We start from the raw sequence: 21208 nt of genomic DNA on the forward strand, positions 1-21208 counted from the left end.
GGAAGATTTTTATAACCTGTTTCTTAGATTGAAACCTTATTATAAGATTCAACTAGTAATTTTCGTGAAAAAAATATATTTTTTTTTATAAAAAAAACGATAGAAACTCCAAAAAATTGATTTTTGCGATAACCTTATCGACTTTTCTCAGAAAATAGGGTAAAGCATATTAAACAGGGAAAATCTAAGCACAATGTTATTTTAATTGAAGTAACAACCTCAGCGTTGTAACAAAGAATCAGCGGGTTTGAAGTAACAAAGATTTGAAGTAACAAAGAATCAGCGGGTTTGAAGTATCAGCGGGTTTAATTGAAGTAACAAAGAATCAGCGGGTTAGTTTTTGAAAAAAAGAGAATTTCCTATGACAATTTTTTTCTCAAATTACAAGGTTTAGCCGCTTGCACAGGGAAGATTTGCACAATTAATTTTTTTTTGCTTTCGGTTCAACCCGTAATCTCCGTTTTGCAAGGTAGTTTTTGAGAAAAGTCACAAAATTTAAAAAAAAATAACAAAAAAATATCAAAAACGGGCTTGTTTGAAGCCATAACTTTTTTCTTTCAAATTACGCAAATAGCCGCTCAAAAAAGGGGATCCTTATGATTTGTTTTTTCCTTGAAACGTTCATCTCAGATTTGCGCATTTAGTATCTGACAAAATGAGGCAAAAAAAAAAACAAATAGGTCGAAAATCCTTTCGAATGCCGTAGAAAGTGGGGTAAAAAAACAGAGACTAGCAAAATAAACAAGCATATATTTTGAAAATTGCCATTACTGTTTTTGAGAAATGCAATTTCTGCAAAATTACAACCATTTTCTAGAGCGTCGCGAAATTTGTTTTTGCGATAACCTTATCGACTTTTCTAAGAAAAATAGGGTAAAGCATATTCAACAGGGAAAATTACGGAACTAGCCGCTTTAAAAGGGGATCCTTATGATTTGTTTCTTTATTGAAATATTCATCTCAGATTTGCACATTCAGTATTTGACAAATTGAAACAAAAAACAAATAGGTCAAAAATCCTTTCGAAGGCCGTAGAACGTGGGGTAAAAAAAGAGACTAGCAAAATAAACAGGCATATAAAAGAACCACCAGTTTGTTCATTGAAACCATTTTTTTGAAAGTCGGCTCTATTTTTTTGAGAAGTGATGAAATTTTTGCAAAAATTCAATAATTTTCTAGAGCGTCGCAAAAAAAAAACCAAAAAAATACATCAAATCCTATACTTTTTCATAATACCTGTTGCTTTTAACAGGACCTTACACTAGCCAAAAATAAAGCCGCAGCATATGCTATTAAGTCGCTTTCGTTTAAAAAGTCCTAAGTATGATTAATTTGAAAAATACCAAAAGTGCCATCAATGAGCACTTTTATTTGCGATTTAGGTTGGAAAAAAAATTCTTCATAATAATACACTACGCTTCGTTTGTGTAAATAGTACCAATTGTAGCGCCGGCGCTTTTTGAGAATTTTATCTCGCTGATCTCGTTTAATTATTGACCGGATGCTCGATTTTTGTTCATCAAAGAGTTTAAATTTTTCTTTGCTTGATGATTTGAAGTTGCACTTTGTTTTGAGTATTCCATGCCAAATTGAATGGGAATTGTTTTTTTATAAATTAATAATAATTTTGATCAGAACAAAGGTGTTTCCAATTTAAAACAATTGTTTTCATGGTAGATTAACGTGTTGTTGTTATGGCTAAAGGCGGAGTATTTAATAAAATTGATGAAAAAACAATTAAAATAATAAAAGTAAATATGTTCACAATGGTATATTTGCTCGCCATGCGAAAATTCATTACATTATGTTAGTTATTTAACGCTAGTTTAATTTTTTAAATACAATTTCAATTATGACCGAAGAATTCAGTCTGGTGGTTCATAATGATAGACTTTTTCGCTATATTTTAGGCTACAACAGTGAAATCAACCCAACCTTCCAGGATTTACAATATGAACCAAAGATAAATAATGGCAGTCTTTCCTACACTTTCGAAAATCTGCAGCCGGCAACTAGACACAGACTACGAGTGATTACGGAAGCCAATCAGCAACGAAGTGACGCTGTCGAAACTAACTCCGCCACACTTCCCAACGACCCCTTGAATCTTCAGGTTAAAAAGACTTTCTGGTCTGATAGAAGCCAGCCGAGTCAAAATCCAGCCATCATATAAAACAGCCGAAATTAGGAGTAGTTAGTAGAAGTAGCAGTAAACAAGGCGTACATGTAAAAAAAAAACAATTAAATCTTTTAAATTTTAATAAATAATAAAACCATAACACCAACGGTAACGTGCCAATTGCAAAAATTCAAAATAAGATGTTCACATGAAAAATAGGAAATCCGCCTAATTAATTGGAACCAGATAAACTCAAATGGAAAATTAACAAAAAACTGAAATAACTATCACGTGCAACCAAAAAACTCAAAATATTCAGTTTCTAGAAAGAGAAAAAGTCAGAATAAGAAAAAAATAGACTGACCAATTTACATCGTCCGTTTTCTACAACTATAACACAGAGGCGAGGCTGAGCTTCGCACCACTTGCGACACAAAACATGAAGGCGTCTAAGTCGGAAAAAAATCGTACAAAAATCAAAAATGTCAAAAACACTAGATCTATTGAAATAGATAAGGCTGGATTTAAAAAAAACGTGTCAAGACAATAGAATGTACGATCAGCATCGAAAGAAAGTTTATCCAGCGGTAATAAAGGTGAAACTACTTTAGCAGAAACCCTTTACGCCGAACGAAAAAAAGTTCAAAAAACGTACTAATTAACCTTCACCCTCAAAACACATACAAACATCTCGTCGCATGACGCAATATGAGACCATCAAGTCGAAATAATTTAGGGATCGAAACCTATGAAAACGAAAAGAAAAAGTAAATAAAAAGCCAAAAAAAATACTAGTAAAATGTTTTCAAAACCCGGTCTCCTCAAAAAACACACACACACACAATTTTTTCGATCGTCGAACGCCGCAAAATGAGGCCACTAGGCCGATATAATGTAGGCCGAAACTCATCAAGCCGAAAAAAAAGAAAAAAAAATTCAAAACAAATTTTAATAAATGGAAATAAAGTTTTAACAAATCGAGTTGGTAAAAATACAACTAAGATTTAAAAAAATAATTTTGAACAGAAGAGATAATTTCGAATAGGACGAAAAATGTATCTGTTGCGGTTAATTTGCTGCTAACAGGCTTCCAGGGAAAGAGTCCACATAAAAAGAGTCCTGTGAACAAAGTTATTTACCGAGGAAAAAGTCCAGTACCCGATTGCAATACCCTTGCTTATCGCAAAGGTAATAAGTAGCAAAAAATTGGAACAGACAAAATTCTGTAAACAGAGCATTCCCCCATTTTTGAACAAGTTTTGCATGTAAATAAGAGTTTTTGGGCGTTGTTGAGACATTTGGTCTGAAAAACAAGAAAAACAAATTTGGTCCGAAAAACTAGATTCGGCATGCAATTTTTTCGGCTTGTTTACAAACAAAACATTCAGTCTATTTAAAACCCAATTACACGTTTAAAGCCCTTGCGCGTGACACTTTTCAGGAAAAAATCAAATTCTAGTTAAAATATCACCATAATTGCTTCGAAAATATACAGCAGCTTCTCGAGTATTTGAACGTACTAATAGATACAAAATTGACTCGGACACTGCAAAAAAAAATTTGTAACTTCGCATGCGATGTTATAAATGGTACAAGCTCTGAGCCTCACAACTTTTGGTTACGTATTTCATTAATTTCTGGACTCTTTTTCAAGGTCACCGACAATGACGGGACTAAACTGACCCTAACTTGGGACCACTTGGGGCACAGTTCCTATTTCATTGTGGAGTACAGAAACCTGGACTTTGAAAACGAACAGTTTTCAGCCGATTCCGAAGCGAGTTCATTACGATTGGAGAATTTGAGAATTGGGACCGACTACAACTTCAGAGTGTGGGCTGTTTTCATAGATTTCAACAGCAGCGGGTATGCCTCATTGGATTATCAAGTGCCCTGTGAGTTGAAGCAGGATAAATGGAGTGACGGAACTCATGGTGAGCTAGAGTAAATTTTTTGAGAAATAGGCTCATTGAGATTTTTCCAACCGAAAATTGTAAAAGCCCCAATGAGCTCACGGAGAAGAAAAAATGACATTTTCAAACGTTTTATCTTCCGAGTTACAGAACAAAATATATCAAGTTACTTTAGTTGGAATTACATAAATTTTCAATGTTTTTTGGCAAATTATCCTTATTTGGGAAAAATAGGTAAACAAATGAATATTTTAAATCTGAAAAAAAAATTGAAAAAGAAATTAGTTGGTGGGCCTGTCATATGTTACAATAGGTGGTAATTTTGAGTATAAGGAATGTATTAAATTTGAGAACTATAATGCAAAATAAACTCATTTCATTTTCAATCAATTGTACATGCTGCTAAGATAGTTTTTGTAAATAAATTACTGACAGATAAAAAAAATTAGTCAAAAACTCAAACTTTATTTTTCCTTTGCCAAAAAATATGGCTTTTGCCAAAAAAAGTATGTTTTTTGCTAAAAAAACATGGCTTTTGAAATATAATATAAATACTGTTCGAAGTATAACAAAAAGCGATCCAGCTATTTATCTTGAACTTGCGACCTATTTAAATATATTAACGGTAGGCTTTTTGCTTACCGGTGATATAGGCTTTTCGCTATCGCCGTTTTTTAAAAACTGCTTTCGCTTATTCGCTTGTATAAATACACCACTTATTTTTTATATATTTTTCGTATGTTTTTCTATATAAAGTTTTTTTACAATGAGGAAAAACTAAGATCAAACAATTGTTCCGACTTTGAAAGAGCGCAACGGAATTTATATATGAAGATTTTTTTTATTCAGACCAAAAAAGTTTACGAACGATCATTTTTGATTACATGTTGGGGTTTGAACATTCATCAAACCGCTTTTTGGTTTTTCTTAATGCGTTAATGATCGGCCACCTTTTGACTGTTTTGATATTTCCAGTTTCAGTCTCTCAATAAATAATTGTATACGCAATTAAACAAAAAAAATTCTACTCTTATCATTTAAAGTTTCAATTTTTTTTTGAAATTTTTTGTTTCGTTTAAAATACTGTTTCTGCGTCGTGTCTTCCTAAAAAAATTTTTGATTAAATTTTGGCTCAAAAACAACAAGGCACACAAATTACAACAAAAGTATTACGTATAATTTTTTAACCATTAAGTTAAAGCGCATTCAGGTGCTTTATTGACTTTACGATATCGCGGCCTGTTGGCTTTTTTTTCCTGAAATATATTCACGTTTTTTTGCCCATTTGTAACTTCTTTTTTGAAGAGCATAGAAGAACAAATATTGCCTCCTTCTAAGCGAATGAATTTGTAGTTGAGCTAAATAAAATCAAAATTCAAAATGCAGAAGTTCAAAATGCGAAAAAAATAAAGACTGAAAAAAATTAAGTCGAATTAAATGAAAGACCTCCTTCCGCTCATTAACTTTTAACTAGAAGTTCAGACTTTGCCATTTAATTGACTACTTTTCATGAAATGAAGATGTTCAATCAAGTTTTTTCGAGTAAACTGGTGCGTAGAGTCAGGAGCAGATTTGTAAACGATATTGGTACATAACCACTCCAGAAATTCGCTCATTTCACCAGTCAAAATTTTTCCCGTTTGCTATTAGTTTAAGACCGCCAACAGAATTTAAACTTTTTTAAAGGCAATTTCGTTGAACCAATAGGTCTAAATCTGAGACATTGTGCTCTGAGAGACGCTAGTTATAATCACAGCCTTGCATTTTATTACAAAAATGTCAAGGTTGGCTTTTCCGAAACCAAGAAACTTTTTTTTGAACCATTCCCTAATCACTGTACAGATAGAGGGATGGCTTCAACTGTAAATATTTAACGCATTCATAGCATCAAATTTTCAGAAGACATTTAACTTTTCACAATTTTTGCCCCTAATTCGTGTTTGAAATCTCAAAACGACGCCCCGCCAAAAATAACAATTCAAAAAAGAAATAAACGATTCGGAAAAATGTTGGAAAATCTTTCCCTCGCAAAAGCAAATTTCTCATTAGAATTATCTTTTTAATTAACAGGTCCACTCGTAACGAAGCTATTTTTGAACCCCCAAAATCACGAAAAACGTTTAAAAAGAAACGTATTATTTTCGTTTCGACTTTCGAAGGAAGTGCGGAGTGTTTATGATCGGGGTGGTTCTTTTATTCAGTCAAGTTTCGACTTTCTAATTAGGCATTTTGACGGATTTTTTATACCACCTGAAAGAAATGGTTTTTCTGAGGTCAAATTCAAAAAAAAATTCACCTGTGATCATTTTTCGCAAATCCACCACTGAGAAAAGTGGGACAAAATTTGTGAGGTGTTAAAAGTTTCCCTTGAGCTGCTCGCTTTCTTAAACATATCATGCATCTTCCATGATTTTTTAACTTGCTCATCAACATTGGCGACGAGTTCGGAGAGAGGACTAGAACTTATGCCAACAAAGACAGAGATTTTAAAAATGCCAGTATTTGATCGTCCTTTTCAGGTTGACCAATTTATTTAAAGGAGCACTTCAAATATACAAAAATTTTCACAAAATCACAAAATGTGTCATATTCTCGAAACAAGAACAAAATGTGGCGCACTCTCGTATCCTGTAAGATCTAAAAAACCTGGTTCAACATCTGTAAATTATCGGCAATTTAAACAGATAATATGACAATATAAAGATAATATAAAATAAGGAAAACATCTTCCGGTTAACATGTTATCATACGGTTTTTCAACAATCTCAAAAATCTATAAACATTTTGATGGCAAACTGGCCTTAATCGGACAAACCAGTAGTTTTCAAGGCCTTTTGTCTAAGCAAACCTAATTTTAGCTTTTTCACTTTCGCGCTATAATGACGTCATTAATTTAAGCGCGAACATCTTCCGCGCCCAAAGGAGCAAAAACGGGTGCGAGTTTTACGGCCGGTCGAGTTAATTCCCCGGAGCGGGTGGTAACTACGGCGGATCGGGCTATGTTGTCTTTTCCGTAATTAAGGGTTTTTATACGAGCCAGAGGGTAGTGTCCCCTTGCGCTGCGTTCGTCAACAATCCACACTAAATCCCCTGTTTTTAAAATAACGTCACTATCGGAGTGCCACTTACTGCGTTTATTCAGCGCTGGCACATAATCTCGCAGCCAACGACTCCAAATTGCGTTGGCGTAGCTTTGCGCTCGGATATATTGCTTTCGATGGTCGAAGTGCTCCTGGAAAGAGAGAGAAGGAAAGCTAGTACCATTTCGGCCTAACAAAAAATGATTAGGAGTTAACACCTCGAAACCATCCGGACTTGCACTTACTGATGTTATACAGAAGTTCAAAATGCGAAAAAAATAAAGACTGAAAAAAATTAAGTCGAATTAAATGAAAGACCTCCTTCCGCTCATTAACTTTTAACTAGAAGTTCAGACTTTGCCATATAATTGACTACTTTTCAAAAACGGGTGCGAGTTTTACGGCCGGTCGAGTTAGTTCCCCGGAGCGGGTGGTAACTACGGTGGATCGGGCTATGTTGTCTTTTCCGTAATAAAGGGTTTTTATACGAGCCAGAGGGTAGTGTCCCCTTGGGCTGCGTTCGTCAACAATCCACACTAAATCCCCTGTTTTTAAAATAACGTCACTATCGGAGTGCCACTTACTGCGTTTATTCAGGGCTGGCACATAATCTCGCAGCCAACGACTCCAAATTGCGTTGGCGTAGCTTTGCGCTCGGATATATTGCTTTCGATGGTCGAAGTGCTCCTGGAAAGAGAGAGAAGGAAAGCTAGTACCATTTCGGCCTAACAAAAAATGATTAGGAGTTAACACCTCGAAACCATCCGGACTTGTACTTACTGATGTTATAGGTCGAGCGTTCAATGATTGTTCTACAAGACAGAAAGTTGTTTCAAGGACTTCGGGAGTGAGCTTTCTACTTCCTATTATTGCGTAGAATACCCTTTTACAACACCGAACGAGACGTTCCCAAGAACCACCGTCATGCGGGGCTGCCGGGGGTTAAATTTCCACTTAATACCCTTTTTCGCCAGCTCTGGGGGTGCTTGATCGTTCCACGACTGAATACAATTCAAGAGTTCTTTCTCGGCTCCCACAAAATTGGTGCCGTTATCAGACCAAATGACTGATGGAGTGCCGCGACGGGCAATGAATCTTTCGATTCCCATTACACACGAACTCGTGTCCATGGATGAGACAATCTCAATATGTACAGCTCTGGTGGTCATACATGTAAAAAGGAAGCACCATCGTTTTTCAGAACTCCTCCTGATTGAGACGTAAAAGGGTCCAAAGTAATCAACACCACAGTTTGTGAAGGGAGGCTGGCGGTAACCAAGCCTTTCAACTGGAAGCTCTGCCATCATAGGTGTGACAGTTTTGGCTTTGCGCTTCCTACATATAAGGCAGTGGACTTCAATGGACTTCAATAAAGAGCGAAGGTTCAAGATTGCGAACTCTAAGTGAATTACAGCTCGCAGGTAGTCTAAGAACTGGTGCTGATAGCGATAATAAATATCACTTACAAACAATTTCACCAAAGAATGCCTTCCATCAAGGATTATGGGGTGTTTTGTGTCATATTCAGTTTCAACTAGGCGGCGAATTCGCCCAGTTGAACGAATGAGGAATGCAGGACCCATAACCGGTGCATACTGTGCAATACGACTAGACTTTTTGACGGTTTTGTTGCAGGACAGGAGTAAATATTCCGCTTCAAAAGATTCCTTTTGGGAAATCAACAAAAGTCGTTGTTTGGCGGTTTCTAATTCAACCGGATCGGTTAATTCCTTGACTTTAGTGCGGTAGTGCCGGTGTTTCGGACTAAGTCTGAGCATGAAAGCAACCACTCGCTGGAGTTTACGAAACGAGCTGAACTTTTCCCATGCAAATAAAATGGGTTGTTTTTGTTTTTGTGCAACGTTTGAAAAATTAGAGGCCTGCTGTAAACCTTCATTAAGGTCACAAGCGGGACCAGCCAGGCGGATTTTCTTAAGTATTTCTATGCTCGGCTTGAAAGGCCACTCGCCACTTTTCAGCACACTTGGCCCGTTCACCCAGCTGCTTGTTTTTAAGGACTCCGCTGAGATTCCTCTGGTTCCCGTATCAGCAGGGTTGTCTCCACTTAAGACATGAAACCACTGATCTACGGTCGTACTTTCTAGAATCTCTCCAATCCGGTTTGCCACGAACGTGGGTTGCTTACTACCTGAGTTTAACCACTGGAGCACAGTGGTGCTGTCAGTCCACATGAACGTGTTTGACACAGGAATGGTTAGAGCTTTGAGGACAGCTTCCTTCAAGCGGGTAGCGAGTAACGCGGCCTGCAGTTCAAGCTTCGGGATGGAAAGCGCTTTCATGGGCGCCACTCTTGCTTTTCCAAAGACGAAGGCAACTTGTGTTTTGAGTGAAGTTTTCACACGGGCGCGAAGAAAAGCTACAGCACAAAAAACTTCTTCTGAGCTGTCACCGAACATGTGTAACTCAACCCAATCAACTGGTGCGGAGAAGTAGCTGCGCTTTATACTCATTTTCCCTAGAGATGGCAAACCAGAGTGCCAGGCAAGAAATTTTGTCTTGATATCAACGGGTAGCTGATCATCCCATTGTTGACCATGAATGCGCCAGATTTCTTTCAACAATAATCGGGCTCTTACGGTATAGGGCGCTACGAGACCTATGGGGTCGAAAACGGAAGAAACAAAACTTAACACTGTTCGCTGTGTTATCGAATTTTTAAGTTCACGGTTGACACCACGGCTTACGACCAAAGTGTCGTCAATATGGTCCCTCTTCAGACCAAGAACATGAGAAGAATTATCCCCACAACTTACAATATTTTTACTTTCCTGTTGCGGCGCGCTTTGGGGCGGGTTTAACTCTTTATTAATTTTAGTTACGTTACTTATGAATTTAGTTAATTTAAAACCACCTAGAGCTAACAGAGTAATCAACTCTTGACTCATTTTAAATGCAACATCAGGGTCCTCAAAGGAGTCAAGGTAGTCGTCCATCTAAAATTTCTCTAGAACTGCGGATGCTGCGTCAGGGAACATCGCCTGATTATCCATTGCAGTCCGTTGCAATGCATAATTTGCACACGTTGGCGAATCTCTCGCTCCAAAGATATGTCTGGTGTACTGGTGTACAACCACATCGGCTGTGGGGTCCTCCCGCCACAGAAAACGAAGAGATGGTTGGTCCTCTGGAAGGACGCGGCAAAATGATGATGACGAAAACGGAGGAGAACGAACACAAGGTTTTGCAGTAGGTCGGGTCCTACTAGCAACGATTTGTTCAATGACGCACCGTGGAATTTAGACGCTCCGTTAAGGACACGCCTCACTTTACCAGGTTTGTTTGGGTTCACCACGGGATGGTGGGGAAGATACCACTCGCGTATGCTGCGGTTCGAAAAATTATGGGGAGGAACTTGAATCACGTATCCTTTACTTGAACAAAATTTGTTGTTTCACATTTTGTCCTCTTGAACTTGTTTCGTTTTAACAACAGTCGTTGTGTTAATACCATTTACTGTGAGATCCAAATCTCTTCCTGAGAGATTCAGACATTTGACTAATTTAGCCGATATCCAGGAATGACTAGATGCTGAGTCACACAATGTTAAACAATCAGCACTCTGGAAATCGGTGGAAACTTGGAGCTTGATTATGGGCAGTAACCCTTTCGATGTTATGATTGATGATTGGTCGTTCGAGATTGCGCAACTTACATCCAACGGAACGGGATTAATGTCTGCATGATTCGAACTTGCGTTTGGTATATTCTTGCTGAATGATTTTCGATCAGCGTTTGTGCTCGCTTTATCCGGCTCTGTATTAGATTTTGGTTGACCAGCGTTGGGTCTTGTATGGCTATCATTTTTGTCCGGATTTCGACTAGGAAAAACACGTTCAGCCCCATGGAGAAGTACACTATGGGTGCTAGTGCAACCTGGTTTGGTGCATTTCTTTGCTCTGGGACATTGCCGGAATGCGTGGTTCCCTTGTAAGCAGGAGAAGCACAATTTGTTTTCCGCAGAGAATTTCGCACGTTGTGTTGGAGTTTTCTCCTTAAACACAGAACACTTCCACAAGGCATGTTTCCCCTGGCAGAGGATACAAGAATGATATTCAAACTTTTTCTCAACTGTACTTGTCGAGGCGAAAACTCTCGTTACAGCTTTAGTTTTGGATGGCTCTTCGACTTTGGGCTTTCCAGGCATATTTTTCATTTGCTCATGAGCTTCTGCTTTATCTTTTAACCAATTGTTAAAGTCAATTAGGTTGGGGCGTGACCAATTACGTTTCACGGCAAAAAGTGACCACGATTCTCTCATGTTTGGTGGAATTTTCGAAAGAGCTTGATTTAACAAAGAGACGCTTTTCAAATCTTCTTCATAATCAAGAGACCTAAAGACAGCCACTAGACTTGAAATGGTCATCGAGAAGCTAATGATGTTCTCAGAGTTGTGCATTCGAAAGTGCGGGAAACTGGACAACTTATCAAGGTGGGCCGTAATTACGTTTTGTGGCTGGCCAAACTTTCTTTCTAGAGTTTTCAGAGCATCTTTATACATTCTTCCACTGTATGCGAACTCTGCTATGGCTGACTTAGCTTTTCCTGTGACTAATGTTTTTAAATAAGTCAACTTCACATCATCGCTTAGGGACGCTGCGTCTACAGTACTGCAAAATTGGCCAAACCATTCGTGCCATTGGAGCGGGTTGCCATCGTACTGGGCCAGCTTCCATTCTGGAAGGGGATCCTTCTTTGAGACTGAAAGAGCTTGGACTAAGTCATTCAGTGTCACGGCTTGCGGTTGGGGAACTGGTTGCAACGACGGCAATGTGTTGCTAGGATCAGCTGCAAAAGGTTGCTGCTGATATATGTAAGTGTTTTCAGCCGATGCGTCGTGATTGGGAAACCCATAGTAAACGGTACCACCACTTGATACGTGGGGGAATTGTTGCTGAGATATTGGCGTTACGGATGAAAAAACACCAACTGATGGGTTTGTGTTACCATCACTTGTTACCCCAGTGATACATTGGGTGACTGCGGGTGTCCACTGTGACATTAGTGGCAAGTTGGGCTGACTAATAACGGCAGACTGTCCGCTAAACGGATTGTTCACTGACGCAGGGTTGCTATACACGTTATGTGATAGGAAGTTTTGATTTCTGCAGATTAAATTTGCAGGTGGTTGTGACACAATGGCATGGGGGGTGTATCCAGAGTATTGATTGGAGATGGCGGGCATGTTTCCAACAACTCGGGAATCGTTATTGAAGTTGTTGACGGGGATATGTTGAATGGAAGACGAAGGATGAGGTACAGAGAAGTAACAGCATACCGGAGTATTGGTAGCTGCTGTTCCAGCTGGATTAAAAAATGATGATGTATTGTTTTCGCAAAGTGTAGCGTTATTGGAAATAAGCAACGACTGCGTTTCGTGCTCAGGATTAGTGGATACAGCGTGCTTGATTCCATCGCCATCGCTGAAGGAGACGGTTGGTTGATAGGGATAACATTGTTGATCACAATCAAAAGTCCGATTCGGCAACGATCGCCGAGGTGAAGCTTCCGCTGTGGACACATTTCTGTGTTGATGCGAACCACTTTCTATATTTATACAGTTTTCAAACTTTGAAGAAGACGGAACTACCTTGGGTCCTTTTTGGTTTTCTAATGCATGATCAACCCAATCGTTTACCCTGTCAGAACGACGATCAACCGAAGACGCCAGCTCGAGATGCTGATCTATTTCAGACTCTTCGAGGTATTCAGTTTCAACCATTTTTGCTTCAGCTACTTTAATACGATTTTCTTCGCTTAATCGTTCCATTTCAAGCCGACTTTTTTCGATTCGTAAACGATGTTCTTGCTCTTTACGGTCAATTTCAAATTTAATTTCTTGTTGTTTTCGTTCCATCTCAATCAAATGCTGTTGCTCTTTGATGATGGCTTCCTGTTGTTTCAGTCTTAAGGTTGCTTCATGTTGTTTTTCCAACTCTTCTCGCTTCATCTTCGCTACGAGCAGCTCTTTGCGGCGCTCACTGGGAGTCAATGATTTCATTGAACTTTGCTTACTAGACCCGGATTTTGCCGATTTTGATGAAACTTTTGATCGACTAGTTTCACTGACGCAGACCTCTGAAGCTTGATTAGATTCCATATGAGCGCGAGCCTTACCAGTTACTTCATCGTTAACTTTAACTATCCTATCCCACCATGCAGCCAACTCCGTTAATAATTTGCTATGGTTATCGGTTTTATTAGCTAATATCACAAGTTCATCATTTTTAGCTAATGCTTTTTCGAGAATACTCTCGCAAGATTCAATTAAAGCGTTTATTTTTGTTTTCCGAATTGGTCCCTCTAACTCTCAGTTATGCGACTGTGAACTACGGAAAGCTCATTTTCTAGTGATGTTCGACCATTCATCAATCGTCGGTATTTTAACTCAATTTGTTCTGTCATTTTGATTACTTTTAAACTTGTTCACTTCTACTCAACCGCTCAACTGCTCAGTTTGAGAGAAAAAAAAGGGAATAATTAATTTAAGACCTTATATTTAGTATTGATAAATTATATTCTGACTCATTAAACAATATCACACCTTAGAGAAGCAATTTATTTATTTCCTAGTGCTGCTCAGCATTTTTTCTGTTTCGATTAGCTTGCCGCTTGCGTTTTCCTGGCTTAGGAGTATTTTTCTTTGAAATAATATACTTCAAATTCTTGCTATAACGCCTAAGGATCGTAAACGTTTTCAGTTCTAGAGAGGGATCCTGGTGTAGTTCTAAGTACTTTTGTCCTAACTCAGTGAGGTTCTGCTTCCTTCTAGATATCAGGTCTGTTACTATGTTAATAACTAATATACCTGACTCTTTCAACTTACTATATATATATCTTCCGTGCCTACACGTTTACAGTAAACGATTGCATAAATATTACGTTTATAGTTTAAAAGAATCTTCTTAAGCTGGTTAGGAGTTAGTGCGTTAAAGTTATTACTACGGTGTCGACTAATAGAGTTAATAACAGCGTCGTGCCAAATAACAATGTCGGTTCGGTTTAAGAGATAGTGATCAAGTTGATACTGACAAGTTTTACGGACGTTCACTGCGTTATGGTTGAAACTTAACCCGGGAATGGCTAAACACGATTGAGATACACGCTTTTGCGAAGCGGGGGAAAGTTTTTTCAAAGCGTGGTGCAGCGAGCTAGCAGCTAGTATGAACATTTAATGATTTAAATCAACTTAAGAGGGAGGGAATCAAGCAAACCGCGACCTGACCTCCCGCAACACCCTGAGCTAACAAGGTTGTAGCAAAAGGTAAGACGATTTGCTTAATAATACGCTACGGGTCTCGACTACGGCTACTTTTATCCAATTGAACTAGTTTAGTTAGCTGCACCACGTTTCAAGAATAAACACGGCGTTTTTTCAGAATTTTTTTTTTTTTTCGAAAATTTCGGATTTTTTCCGAAAATTTTCCAAAATTTTTTTTTTTTCGATTTTTTTTCCGAAAATTTTTTCCACGTTTTCACCCAACGTTTCAAGTTCCAACAATAACCTGATGCGTTTGCGAAATTTTGAATTTTTTTTTTTTTTTTTTTAAAGTCCAAAACTTGGGGCAAAAAACTCGACTCGGTCGTTTAAATTAAATTATTATGAAACTAGGCGCTTTGCTGAATAATTTGCAAAACTTTAAAATTTTGGAAAAAAAAATCAAAAATTTTCAATTTTTTTTTTTTCAAAATTTTTGGTCTTTTTTTTTCGATACGGTGTTGAGCTTACAAACAAGGTGTTAGGATAACGTAATTAAGGTTTATGAGGCCGGTTTTTTCCTAAACCCACAGAAAATTTTCTGATCAGGTTTTGGTATCGAGAAAAATTGGGGGCTACGATTTTGCCATCAAAAAACCTCGTATCAGAATTTAAAGCATCAGATCAAGTTAGCACAAATGGATAAAGTTTTGGTTTTTTAGTCTTACAAGTTTTGTAGAGGCGTTCACCGGTAGAATCCAAATTCCACAGAAACTTCGGGTGTCGAGAAAAAATGGGTCCACAATCCACACTTCAATATGGATGTCCACAAAAAACGGATGTCCACAATCCACAATCAGGTCTCCCTCCAAAAGTTCATCCGTCTCACTAACCACTTCCACCTCCAATATGGATGTTCACAAAAAACGGATGTCTTTTGTGTCCGGGACAGCCCCAACTTGGGTGCCTGCTTTGTCTAACTGGCCCTTGGGGGGTTGGCTTCGGAAGATTATTGTATCCGCTCTCTCCTGTCAAAACCTGCTTGAGAGTGTTGACTTTATCAAAAGGGAATTTGGCTCGCTCTCTCATGCAATGAGTGAAGTTGTGTGAATGGATAAGCTACAGAGGCGATGAATTGTCTCGAGGATTTTCGGCTCAAGTTACTTAGCTGTTTGAGATGGGCAAACCAAGTAGAATTGGGTTTGGGTTCTCGTTGGCTATCTCTCAGGTTCCAAAAATACTGCTCAAAATGGCCGTCTGCACCGATCAAGAAGCACTTTCAAAGTGTCCGGGTGTACGAATATCGTCCGGAATATCGTCCAGAATACTGTCCAGAATATCTAATGTCCAGAATACGGTCCAGAATATCTAATGTCTAGAATACGGTCCGGGTCGGCGGACCAAAATGTGGCGCACTCTCGTATCCTGTAAGATCTAAAAAACCTGGTTCAACATCTGTAAATTATCGGCAATTTAAACAGATAATATGACAATATAAAGATAATATAAAATAAGGCAAACATCTTCCGGTTAACATGTTATCATACGGTTTTTCAACAATCTCAAAAATCTATAAACATTTTGATGGCAAACTGACCTTAATCGGACAAACCAGTAGTTTTCAAGGCCTTTTGTCTAAGCAAATCTAATTTTAGCTTTTTCACTTTCGCGCTATAATGACGTCATTAATTTAAGCGCGAACAAAGTGGGTTAAATTACGGTGCATAGACAAAACGGTCCCATAAAAAACCGTCCAATATAAAAAAAGTCCAACAAATCATGAAACGAATCTAAAAAACAGTCATGAAACAAACCAACAAAATATGTAAATTAGTCCGGTTTAAGGTGCTGGTAGACGCGCGCCGCTTCGCGGCGATAACTGGGTCTACTTTTCGTATAGAGTCCTACCCTCTGTTGGCAAGCTCGCAACACGTTGGCGCGACTACAACATTAAAATTTTTGTTGTTTATGTTGTTTGAACAAACGACAACTCTGGCCAACCTGCTTTGTTTGCTGGAAAGTTATTATTAATTGAGAAAATTTTTCGGAATGTTTTGTATCGGACTGTTTTGTACACTCAAAAATTACAATGACAAGAAACATAATAAAGATAGCCCCTTCCCGTGCAAGTAGCACAGGCCTTGACCAGTAATAAACAAAAAAAAATGTTTTTAAAAAATTGCGCTGTGTTTGCTGGGAGAAGAAAGACAAACTTAACTTGGAAAAAATATATAAATATCTTCAGTAAACTACAGCTATTGTTGCATTCATAATAAAATTGAAAACTTTCCAAGATTCGAAAAAAAACTCACATTACTTTTCTAAGATTTTTTGATTTTCTCTAAAAGCGCTCCCTTCAAATCTATTTATTTCCAACCATTGTACCATCAAAACAGTAATTATTGGCTGCAAAGCCGCTTTAAAAGGTTGCCTTGTCAAAAAGGAAAGTAGTAAAGTGATTCAATAGGAGGCTTTTGTGCGGCGGGAATGGATATGGCGGCCCCTCTCTAAATGAACTTCCAACTCTACCCATTCAGTTTAAAAGCTCAAACCAATATCGTTGTTTTATTGAAATAATTCAATTTCCACAGCAAAATTTTACTTCTAACATTTTAAACATAACCGATTTTAATTACCATAAAAATTTACATTTTTTGTTTATTTTACGTTTGATAAAATTTGCTTCAGGCAATTGGATGATCTTCTTAATCGTCTACTCATTGATCGTGACGATTCTTCTCATCGTCATTGTGGTCACAGTCGTCTACTGTTTCCTCAAATACGACTGGGAAACTGAGGGTGGAATCAGCACCATCGGTTCAACAGGCAGATCCTACTATGTAAGTCACCATTTACATGTCAGAAAAGCGGTCAAAGTTTACGCTGGCAAAATTGCAGATCAAAAAATTTGAGCTCCAATCAATTTTTTATTGTTATAAGAGCGTCGATATTTATTTTACGTTTTTTTTTATGAAGAGTAATTTAGTTTTCAATTAGCGGCAACTGATATTGCATCTCAAGTTTATCCGGGGAGCAAAAGTGAAGATCCTGATTATCTTTGCCTCGGAATCAAGAGGTTGATTGTTCGACTCGCAACTAGCTCGTTGGTTAAGTGAGAGACAACAGTTCCAAAACTTCCGACCTGCCTTTTCTTTGTAAATTTGCGCGGAAAATCAATTTTTGCATTTGAGCAAATAATCTAGTTTTGCTGAGCATACATATTTGTAAAAAAAAAACGCATATAATTTTTTTTCAGGTGGGCGACGATAAGCCAATAGACAACGAGTACAGCCAATTTCAAATGCGACAATCCCACGTCAGTGATGGCGAAAACCCATCAACAAGGAAGGAGTACCCGAGCTTTTCGGATATGGTTGGACCCGAACAGTCCACTCGTTTCGACGAGAGCGAGGACGAAAAAACTGAAGTGGTACCAGAAGAAAAACCGAGACGAGTGTCGAGTTCGTCAAACAATAAGGTTCCTGGAATTCCAACCGTGGATTACGATATCGAAGACGAAAATTCTGTTGAATAATCAGCTGCTGATATGACCAACTATTCTCAGGGAATGGCGCCTGTTTTATTTTGTACATTGTGTAAATAGTTAGTAAATCTGAAAGTTCTGAATCACAGCAAAATTATCAATTAAAATGTGCATATGCGATTCTCAAAAAAATCAAGTTAAGAATAGCAGTCAAAGAGTTGGAGAACAGTTTTGGAGAACATTTACATTATTATGTCCATCGTCAAAACTAAAATATAAAGTTCATTTTCAATTTAACGATGAATACGCAAAAATTATCGAAATCATTTTCGAACATGCATAACGGATTGATAATTTTAGCAACCGTAACAGTTTTTTTCAAAATACAAAAAAAACTTATCTTAAAAAATTCTTTTCAAAAATCTTGTCTTCAACAGAGACCTTCAGAAAGAAGCATTGCAGTTCAATGGCTTGATTGAATCGCTCGACCAAAATTAACTCACCTTTCGCCCATAAAAAATTCAAATAAAGATCAACGCACAGGCAATCCGTTTTTGAGTCGCAATTACTAGCCAATTACTAGTATTTTTTTCTACTCAAGTTTTACCACATGTCAATTTAACCCCTATTTCATGAGCCCCTCCCTATATTTTAACTCCCATAAAGTCAGCCATAATAAACCTGTTTATTCTTGATAATTTTTACATTATTTCAACTGCAGTCCAAATTAAACTACTGTGTCTATTTAAATCAGCTAATCGAGTTTAAATTGGTGATACTTATGTCTGTCAGGGTTATTTAAAATATAAATCAAAACATTTTGATACATTTAAAAGGTTTCAAAACAGTTCTACATGAACATTTTAACTCTCTGAATAATGGTTTTGGTTCCGACTTTCGATACGAAAGTAACGGAATATTTGTGCTCGGGGTGGGTTTTTTTCTTCAGACAAATTTCGACTTTTTAACTAGCCATTTTTGACGGATTTTTTTAAATCATTCATAGGGTATTGTTGTCCTGAGCTTAAATTCGAAACGATATTTCTTCATTGATCGTTAAGTTAAGGGTGTTTAAAGATCGCCATTTTGGGACAAAAACGCGCGATATATTTCGCGCTATTAATGCGTAAGCTGATATTTAATCCGTCCTAGAAATCGTTCCAAATTAGTTGAAGCAAGATTGTTTGCCTTAACTTAACTGTTAGTACGAGCGAAATTTATCACTTTGTACATAATATGGCGTGTGGGGTGATGATTTACTTAAAAAAATTTCAAGTTGTAGAAAAAAAATTTCATTTTATTTTCTTACATTTAAATTTTTATTAAAATAATCTTCAGTTTACTTTTTATTACTTTTAGCGTCTTCACGTTATTACTGCTCCATAGACCTTAAAATGCAGTCGGAACTTTCAGGGATTTGCCCTGATACGAACAGTCTTGTTTTCATTGCCAATTGGATCAATTTTTGACCCCCGAATATCGGATGCAAAACAATAGCTGCAAATCTTTCATCAGCCCACTAAAATAAACAACTTTACAGCGACTCATTTCTTAAAAGATGTTACAATCCTGATGTTTTATAACACTCAGTAAAAAAGGCCTCGTTTTCAAACGTGGCGACTCTGAATTCTGTCGTTATATTTGGTATTGCAGAACAACTTTTTGAGGAGTAGGTAGCGCATAACAATTCAACCATATGAAACAATTTATTAGTTATCAACAAAACCAAGAACGACAAACTGTTTTAAAAAAACAGAAACCAACTCGAAAAACGATTACCAAGAAAACCACCAGGTTGCATTTGCGCTTAAAAAGAGTTTCCAGTTCTGCGTTTTAAAAGATGAAAACTGAATAAAAATTGAAAATCATGTTCCTTCATAAAAGTAAAAATACCTTTAATTTGTCCTAAGGAATTCACGGTGACTGTTTTCATGATGAAGGGACCCAATGCTGTAAGTTTCAACCAATCAGAATCATTAGAAGTTCTTATTCGCTGAATAGTTTTTGATCTGTGAAATAGAAAGTTATTTCCCATCAGTGTTTGATCTGGCTATTTGAAAACTCGGGGGCGTAGCGACTTAAATGTGCATCTTAGCATGTGCAATTAAAAATTTTTATTTAGTGCGGCATGCAGCAGTCTGCAAATAAAAGAATCTCAATTCCTATTGCGGCAATAGCCGCATTCCAATCAGCACGCATGCGTGTAAGCCGGTCACCGAATATTCAGCAATATACGCATCAACAATCTGCTTATTTTGAAATCGGTCAATATAAAATTTAATGGCCTAGACTTATTTGGTTACTTAGAAATTTTCACTATTTCCATGAGATTTTTGTTCGGACTTTCGAAGAAAACGGAACATTTATGCTTGGCGTAGTTTTTAGTCATTTTTTGGCGATCGAAGTAAGTTTTCAACTCTCTGAATCAAAATATAGAAAAATATTTTACCTCCAAGCATTTTTTGCGAAGTTATGGGAGTTGGAAAATAGCGAGTTTGACCGTACTCTGGATTAATTTATGCGCGCTTCAACTATTTTATTCATAATGCTTAAGTGAAAGCGAATTATTTATGCGTGTCGAATTATCCCACAGAACAAAACCGTTCCCAAATTATAGTATGCCACCATTTTCTTTTACCAAAAACTATTCGCGACCAATGACAGTGCAGTCGACATATTCAATGCTTTGCCCTGATATACTAGCAGTCTAGTTGAACTCTCTTTAAGAGGGTTCTCCTTAAAAGAAAGCTCCAACAAAGATCTGTTCAGTTCTCCACGATAACTGTTGTTGTGCACCTGGTTAAAAACATAGCAAATCGGAGATTGGAAAAGAGTAATGAACGCAAGTAAACATAAAACACTGACTTTCTTGAAAAATCTCAACTTTCGAATTTCAGAGAAAAAAAACATCTGCCCTTTAAGCTCTTTGAATTTCTAGAACAATTTATGATTGGCGCTTTTTTGACAACATGGACCCAACTTGAGAAAACTGGATCAATAGGTAAAGTTTTTTTAATACGCTTGGAAATCTTAACAATAAATTCGACTTTCGAAACTAGAAATCGTTCGTTTTTTTGAGCCAAGTTCACGTTCGTATTTGGAGAGTGCTCTTTGCGTAACTTTCAGCTGATGAATTTCAATTGAACTCAAAAAGTGCATTATACCTAGGTGCATCAAAATTTTAAGACTTTTTCCTGAAAAAAAAACAATAAGACCTATATAAAAGTCTTCACTACGTTCATCACTCTTCATTAAATGCAGTTTTTTCGGCTATTTTTCTGGGATGGGTAAAGCTGCGTCACCCGCTAACAATGAGCACGGATCATTGAGGGCCTCCATCCGACGGAGAGGCGGATACATTCACCAGCGCCCCCCTTAGATTTTTGAATGCTCTAT

The 21208-nt window shown here is 37.5% G+C and overlaps 2 protein-coding genes across 2 annotated transcripts in view; both read left to right on the plus strand.

Moving 5' to 3' along the window:
* Nucleotides 1–18022, plus strand: part of LOC134852136 (uncharacterized) — a 37715-nt gene extending 19693 nt beyond the window's left edge. Inside the window, exons 4-7 of the mRNA XM_063868429.1 lie at nucleotides 1911–2113; nucleotides 3774–4053; nucleotides 17017–17168; nucleotides 17585–18022. Coding sequence (XP_063724499.1) covers nucleotides 1911–2113; nucleotides 3774–4053; nucleotides 17017–17168; nucleotides 17585–17863 — 914 coding nt within the window. The 3' untranslated portion in view covers nucleotides 17864–18022. The remainder of the gene's footprint in view (nucleotides 1–1910; nucleotides 2114–3773; nucleotides 4054–17016; nucleotides 17169–17584) is intronic.
* LOC134852140 (uncharacterized) overlaps nucleotides 1–21208 on the plus strand; it is a 487803-nt gene that overhangs the window by 208464 nt on the left and 258131 nt on the right. The window lies entirely within an intron of this gene.

This window comes from Symsagittifera roscoffensis, chromosome 7 (genome assembly GCF_963678635.1).
Source record: "Symsagittifera roscoffensis chromosome 7, txSymRosc1.1, whole genome shotgun sequence".
Taxonomy (NCBI): domain Eukaryota; kingdom Metazoa; phylum Xenacoelomorpha; order Acoela; family Convolutidae; genus Symsagittifera; species Symsagittifera roscoffensis.